This window comes from Limulus polyphemus, unplaced genomic scaffold (assembly GCF_000517525.1).
Source record: "Limulus polyphemus unplaced genomic scaffold, Limulus_polyphemus-2.1.2 Scaffold1028, whole genome shotgun sequence".
Lineage (NCBI taxonomy): Eukaryota > Metazoa > Arthropoda > Merostomata > Xiphosura > Limulidae > Limulus > Limulus polyphemus.
Window position 1 is genome coordinate 120,039 of NW_013666638.1, and position 8,571 is coordinate 128,609.

The 8,571-nt window shown below is 29.3% G+C and overlaps 1 protein-coding gene across 1 annotated transcript in view; it reads right to left on the reverse strand.

The window, feature by feature from the left end:
* The window catches only part of LOC111086347, a 35,637-nt gene extending 27,376 nt beyond the window's left edge, over nucleotides 1-8,261 (reverse strand). Inside the window, exon 1 of the mRNA XM_022388824.1 lies at nucleotides 8,136-8,261. Within this exon, the coding sequence (XP_022244532.1) occupies nucleotides 8,136-8,202 (67 nt within the window). The 5' untranslated portion in view covers nucleotides 8,203-8,261. The remainder of the gene's footprint in view (nucleotides 1-8,135) is intronic.
* Between the last annotated feature and the right edge of the window lie 310 nt (nucleotides 8,262-8,571).

An 8,571-nucleotide genomic window follows, 5' to 3' on the forward strand; every position in this document is an offset into this window, starting at 1 on the left:
AAACAACCCCTTTCGTATTATTTTACTTCAAAAATAGAGTACTAAATCATAAATATTTATAACATTTCACTAAAAATAGAACTGAAAACATTAAACTAAAGTATTGAAAACTATAACTGCCAGGAACTTCCAAGTATTTTGCTGCCAAAAAGTAAACATTATCTTGTCAGCTCTAAGTAACAAGAAGAAGCTGGTCTTTTAATCTGCTCGACTGATGTAAAGTGTGAATTGATTTCAAACTCAAAAAATCCTCTCGAATGATGTAAAGTGTGAATTGCTATCACATTCAAAAAATCCTCTCGAATGATGTAAAGTGTGAATTGATATCACATTCAAAATATTTCCTCGAATGATGTAAAGTGTGAATTGATTTCTCACTCAAGAAATCGTAAGAAAAAATTATTTTCTCTGTCAAGGGTTTAGAGACAAGCGTTAGTTTCCATACAGAAAGAGAAAAAACCAGAGGTGTAAAGTAAGAATTGTTATCCTATCCAGAGGTGAAAGGTAAAAACCGTATCCTACCAGAAATGAAAAGTAAGAATCGTTATCCTACTCAGAGATGAAAAATAAAATCATTATCATACTCGAAGATTAGCCACATGAACAGTTATTTATAAGGCAGTAAAAGCTATTAACCGTTTGTCTCACCAAAGATACGTTTTTTAGAATTTTCTTGTGAAACTACACAAGTGCTCTCAAAACATAGACATCCATGATTTTTAACTAATAGACGAGAGGGAAAGAAGCTAATTTAACAGCAACCACTATCACACTTGGGTTACTGTGATTTGGCCCACTTTTATAGCGCACCCACGGCACATAGTAGGAGCGCGGATTTTGAGAAAGTACTAAACGTTATTTTATGATAAGATGAAAGTTGAAAACATTATCTTATTCGGAAGTGAAAACATAATTTTTATCCTACCCGTACGTGTAAGATAGAAGCTGAATTTTATGTGACTGTGAAAAACGGACACGATTTTAACACAAAAGCTAGGTATAAACGACGCTCAGAGAGAGAGAAAAAAGTAGAACCTATTTGCCTGCTCATAAATTAATGGTAGAAATAGTTTCTTCGCTTGAAAGAAGGAAGTAAAAAAGTTTTCACATCCATAAGTGAAAAACTGAAACTATTTACCAAGCCGGAAGTGTTAAGTAGAAATATTTTATGCATGGTGCTGGAAGTTAGATTTTGTTCTTCCATCCAAAGCTGGACTGTAGGAATAATATTTCACTTATAAACATAAAGTAGAAAAACAAACAAAGATATTTATCATATTTAATCTTATTATACACATGAAAAATACTGTGGCATAGTAAAACACCTCAGTAAAAGGTCAATATTATAAAGCATATTGCAATGCCTATACTTGTTTTGTTTAAACCGCGAAGACTTTGGAAACAATCGAACACGAATAAAGGCCAAAGAACATCAAACACCAGAAGCAGCTGTAGCCTCGTCTGAATAAAGAAGTTACAGACCATGTATGAATATGTCAATTAGAGATCACGTCTGAGTGACGAGCATAAGATCCTTTCAGACACCATTTATTAGAAAGAAAATTGTCTTGTCCATCACAACGATCTTTTAGGGTATCCATCTTTTCTAGGTAGTAGTTTATATGCTGTCTTGTATTCTAAGTCTAGACGTATTCAGCTCTATTTTTGCTGTTGACTTCAACATCTAAAAAAAACATAACTTTTCCAAAACCCTAAGGTCTAGGTTATTGTATTGCTATTCATCTTACACTTATTTTACTACTAAGTGAAATTTCTTAACATTCGTCATTTGTAAGTTGGAGAAACATTACACAAGCAAAGTTAAAAATATCAAGCAATTATGAGAATCCCACTGTAGCAGAGAGTCGAAACAGCGATGTTCCATTTTGAAACAAGCAGTATTAATTTTATTTTTTGTCATTTGTGTAATTACATTTCGCTGTTTGAACTAGTTGAACTTACAAGGGCTATCTTAGGTGTTCTTGTCATCTTCTCACAGCAGTGAAACTTATAAAACCTCAGTTAAAACAAAATTGATACAACCTGATAATGGTTCTCATTGATAATTCAAGTAGTAAGATGGTTATTTGAATACCCAATTTGATATTCTAAGAAACCATTCTACATTATTACAGATATGCTTTGTCTATATTTTTTTTTCTGACAGTACATTTAAATACACCAAATTTAGAATAACTTAACACAATCAAAAACTGCCATATAGATTCTGTGTACTATAGCCGCTCCTTGTGGATTATGTCATTATAGCAGATTTGTGTAATGAAAATTCTATTTCCTAAAAATACTATGTACATCAATTATATTACTCGAAAAACTTCTCTAAATAACACTCAGTTATTCACCTATGTTTATTCAAACATTTACTTAAATAATAATCAGTTCTTTGTTTATTGGAAACTTCTTTAAACAATAAGCAGTTATATCAACCATGTTTATTGGAAACGCACTTTCACGAAGTAATACTGAATTATTTCAAAGTATTATTGACATCAATTCTCTAACTAACATTTAGTTATCACGAGTATCTTTATTATAAATGTTTCTCCGATTGATATTCAGTTATCTCAGTTATGTATATCGGAAACTGCAATTTGTCTAAATAATATTAAATTATTTCAGCTGTGTTTATTGGAAACACTTTTTCTACATTCAGTTATCTTAACTATATTTCTTGAAAACACTTCTCTAAATAATAATGAATTATCTAAGTTATTTTCTCTTTACAATAATCAGTTGTGTCAACAATGTTTATAAGAATCAAACTTTCTCCAAATGAAGTCAGTTATTCCAATTAAGTTTCTTGGAAACACACTTTATCAAAATTGATTATTGGAAACAATTCTCTAAATAATAATAAGTTATCCGAAATAAGTTTATTATAGACACATCTTCTCTACATAATGGTGATTTATCTCAAATGTTTATTGGAAACGATTTTCTCATTCATCGCAGTTATAAAAAGTGTATTGAAATAATAGTCAGTTATATTAAATAAATTTATTTCAAACAAAATCTTTGTAATATAAATCAACTATTTCAACTATGTTTCTTGGAAACAAACTTTCTCCAAATAAAAGTCAGTTATCATAATTACGTTTATTATAAACACGCTTTCCCAAGTAATAGTCGCTTATCTGAAAGTATTAATTGGAAAAATTTCTATAAATAATATCTACTTAACTCATCAATGTTTATACGAAACAAACTTATCTAACCAATAATTAATTATCTCAACTATGTTTACTGGAATCAAGTTTTCTTTAAATAATAATCACTTATCTCAAAAATGTTTATTGGTAACAATTCTCTAAATAATAATTTATTTCAACTATATTGAGTTAGAGAAAAAAACAACCTATTTTCCACTAACGGTAAGTTATATCCACTCTGATTATTGGAAATGCAATCTTCCTAAAGTAGAGATGAGTTTACTCAAATGTATTTACTGCAAACGCAATTTCTCTGTCTATTTCGAATAACATAGTTGATATTACTTATTGTTATTTTATTTCTGAATAGTAGCTATTTTTCTCAACTATATTTATTGGAAAATCCCTTCTAAATAATAAACAGTTATCTTAGCTATGTTCATTATAAACATAATTTATCTAAATGATAACCGTTATCTGAACCCTGTTTATTGGAAACATACTTTTTCCAAGTAATACGCAGTTAGCTCATCTGTGTTTATTGAAATCATACGTTCTTAAAAAATTATCGCTTTTCTATGTTTATTTGAAACTACATTTTCTCTAAGTTATAAGTTATCTCAATTATATCTGCTGTAAAATATATTCTATAAAAATTAATCGGTTATCCCAAATATGTTTAGTGGAAACACACTTCTATAAACAATAATTAATTAACTAAAAATGTTTATTTTAACATAACTTTCCTTAGACAATAAACAATAATCTCAATTATGTTTATTGGACACTCACATTTTCCAAATAATAGTAAATTATCTTATTTACGTTTATTGGAAACAGACATTTTCAAAATGATACTCAACTATCTCTAAAATATATATTGGAAACAATTCTCGAAAAAATACTGATTTACCTCAAAAATTGTTATCGGAAAATACGTCTTTAAGTAATAGTACGCTACCACAATTATGTTTAAATGGAATTACAATTCTCTATGTAAGAATCAGTTGTGTTAACTTTATTTGAAACACACTTTTCTATACAGTAATCAGCTATCTCAATGATGTTTATTGCAAGTACACTTTTTGAAAATAATATTCGGTTAACACAGAAATATTCATCGGAAATAATTCTATAAACAATACTATTTTATCTCAAACATGATTATTGGAAACAGGTATCTAGATAATAAGTTATCTGAACTATCTTGATAGAAAAATAATTTCTCCAACTAATAGTCAGTTATGTCCACTACGATTATTGGAAATGTAATTTTCTTTAAAATAAGGTTTTTTTTCATCTATGTTTTTTCCAAACATACTTTCTCAACATAAGTATCAGTTATCTCAACAAATTAATAAACTTTTGATTATTTTAATGTAAAAATAAATAAGAAATGAATGCAAAAGTTTGTAGTTTCACCTACTCAATAAAACTAGTCAAAAGAAAAAAAAAGTTTTAGTTGAGTCAAAATTCATATTCATAAAATTTGACCATTCTTCTAATGAGTGCTAAAACATTCATTTTTAAAGCAGAACATAATTAATTTGCCAAATTAAAACCGAACTATCTGTAATATATATATATATTCTAGATAAAACATATCTATGTTAAAAATATATAATTTATTTATATTAACACCGTTAAATGGAGATTTGTAATATAGGCCGTGAGCAGTTACTGTTTTCTAGTGAAAAGTTGAACAGTTTAAAGATTTAAACACATTTTGTTCTTGACGAATAGCCGTTGCTGATTAATTAACTATTTTCTTGCTTCAGTAATGTAGTTTTTTAAGTATTTGTATAAGATGAAGTAATCAAATATTTAATGTAATGTCTGCTGTTTTACCCAAGTGAGTAAGCAGTAAGTCTCCGGACGTACAATGTTAAAATCTATGGTTTGATTCCCCACGGTAAACAGAGCGCAGAGAGTCCGTTTTGTGGTTTCGTGTTAAAAGACCATTATCAACAACAGCATGTTTGTTGATGATGCAAAGCCACACAATGAGCTATTTGTTCACCTCGAATTTTAGCAGCGTAAGCATACAAACTTGCTGCTGCCACCTGGGTACATTTAATGTAAGAAATTAGTATGTTATTACTTCAAAAGTATAATACGATTAATGAATAATCAATTATAAAAAATGGGTTTGTGAATGCGGTCAAATACAAAAAATAAATACCTTGAAAAAATTATTAAAATAAGAGAAAAAATACTAGAAATAGAAAAAAATATGCGTTTTAATGTAATAAAAAATTAAATCAAGACAATGATTCTGATTTCTGCTGATAATTTTGATTATTGCCCTGATTGATTTTTCATTGAGTTCAAAGGCAAAATTGACCTTCAATATTTTTTTCGTTATTCTAAAATACAAAAAATTACATGCCTAACAGTAAATAGTAGCGAGAAAAGAATTCAGTATGTGTGTTGAGTTCAAGCACCATATATAATCTAATATATCAGAAATAAAAAGTAAGTAATGTATCATTACTGTTACTAAAACATTACTGAGCTTTCAAAGGAAGTAATTACCAGTTAGTAAAATAAGTACAAGAACATTAGTTGAACACCCTTGTAGCATAAAAAAATTTTGAGAACAAGTCCGTAAGAAAAGTTACTTTCCAATGTCATCCTAAAAGAATACCACAAGTTCGCGCTGATGTACATGTACAACAGGTAATACCAATCTACTATCTTAAAAGCTGTAAAAAGTCAAAGATGATATGTTTTGTCAGCCCAGTTTTCATTTGGAATATTTTACTCCGAACAGAAATCTTAGTAACGTGAAAAGTAACTACGACTGGCGCGTCAAGGAAATTTGTGAAAACGAAACCTTTGAGTGCTAAGCATATTTGGTAAGATATTGAAAATTCTTTGATTTATTTTATATTGTATAAAATTTTCAAGTAATAAAAGTTTTCAAAGAAAAGACCTGACAAGCTCAATCAAAGTACGTTATAAGTGACGTCCGCTGAACACAATATAGGTAATATTTATCACAAAATACTTCATGGCATTAAGGAAATCGCAAGTTTGAGATTCAAAAATTGACATTATAACATAAAACACTTAATTTTAGAGAATCTGGTATATGAGATCTTGATAAATAAAACGTGTAAGTGATAGTTGACAGTACAGAAAGACAAATACACACATATATAGATGTGTTTGAGGGGGGTGTTCTGCAAGTAAAAGTAAATAGTAGCACAAGTCAATACATATCGCAAGTAATAATATTTTAATGAAACTCTATGGCTGCGAGTATACCAAAAAACAGCAACATATTTTCAACGATAACAAACTTTAATATGGATAAAACAATAACAAAACTACTTCAGTTCTTTTGAAACGAAACCATCCAACAGCTCAAAGTAATAGTAATAATTATAACTTCTTCCTACCAGATCGCGCTGCAGAAATTCTGTTCAATCTTTCTAAAAAAATAAAGATGTGAAATATATATGTATATACAAACTAATGTTTATTGATATGAAAATAAAACTTATTAAAAATAATCAAATCAATCTTTTAGCTTTCTGTGAAATGTTTTAAATATTATTAAATAAAAATATTAAACAGATCAATAAAAATGCACGAGAATTTATATATATATATATATATATATATTATAAACAAAGCCTACTTTCTTACGCTTCAACTTTCTTATCAGACGTCCAGAGTTCTAAATTTCTTAAAATTTCATTAAAAAAGCTTTTATTTAATCACTTTTTTTTTTGTCTGAAATGCATCTTGTGACTCAGCGGTAAGTCTGTGGGGTTATAACGCTAAAAATCGGGTTTCGATACACGCGTGGGCATAACACAACTAACCCTCTGTGAGACTTAACAAAGATAGAAGTTTAATGTTTGAAACACGTATCGGGAAATCGATCAAAAAGTGTAATTAATTTACATGACTCATAACTTTATCTTTATCGAATATTTGCTGAAAATAGTTTACTTGTGTCTTTTGAGAAATTAAACTCCTAAATAAGGTTACTGTGGTAGTTGTCCGTTTTAAGATAAGGTTAGTGCGTGTTTAATAAAGCAATTTAAAGAAAACCTAAACGTTTTATCGAGTTAGTTTTAGCAAATTAATTTTAGCTCAAGAAAGTAAACAAAAACACTTGACTGCAAGCTAAAATGTCTAACGTTTAAGATATTTAAGTTACGAATTTATTAAAAAGGAATTTTAAACCTTTTTTTATTTGCTGGATTTTGGTCACTCTTAATCCTCAACACTATGGTGTGTCATTTCATAATGTAAGCGTGAATGATATTCAGTATATTTTGCGCATGCAATGTAAAAATTTTTGTATACAAACTAGGTCTTTCTAAGCAACATGTTTAATTATTTTATTTTTTGTTTGAAATAAATTTAATAGCTGAAACTACGTCATGCTTGAGTTACAATGCGAAGACTTAAAATCGATACACAAAAGCTGTTGTGGCTTTTTAAATTAGGCGATGATTTAATAATTTTTATTAGTACGTAATAGACTGAGTTACAAATCAGTAGCACAAGTACACTCAATCAAATTCCTTCAAAAATATCTTTCTTTTTTCTTAATGATTAGATTGGATAGCCCGCCGATGATTTTCGGGTGGTGTTTTTATTAATCTATATTAAGTAGAATTTGAATACAAAATATCAAACCGCAATAGAAACTTCTATCAACTGGAAATTCTAAGAAATGCCAGTTTGTTCCAGAAAAAAAAAGGAATATACGATTAGACACAAAAGAGAAGCGTTACCCAAGATACGAATATAGAAAACTAATTATTACAAATTTCATTATGTTAGTACATTTGTTTTCGGAGACTTTAAGCACTTAGCTCTAGGTTTATTGTGGGATGTATCCATGCATACTCCTACTACGTACTTATGGCATTATAGGTAAAAATTATTAATTTATATAGATCTTTCATATCCATATAAAAGAATTTACAGGAGTAAGCATACCTGCATTGCCACTCAGGCCTTGGAGAGACAGGGCGATAACAGATATCAGTAGTTGCCAGGAGCACATGATCTCGGCACTACGCAACAAAGATGTGACTGCTCTTGGCGTCCGTCACGAAGATATGTTGTCGCTTCCACCCACTTCCTCACCGTCGCTCAGTGTCTCAGGTGAGATTCACTTGGACCTGAAACACTCGCCCCCAGCCAACCACGTAGTAACTCATGGTGCGCGCGTGTTTGTCTCAGTTCCACAATTCAAAACGTGTTCTTTGTTAAGAAAATATTTGCTTATCTTTTCTGTATCATTTATAAAATTTATTTATTTATTCCAAATAACATCATTATTGCAGGTTATAGTGAAAATACGCACGTTTTAGTTTTAACAAACTTTAAGTTGAATTAAACTTAATATTAATCGCGCATTGTTTTGTTTGTT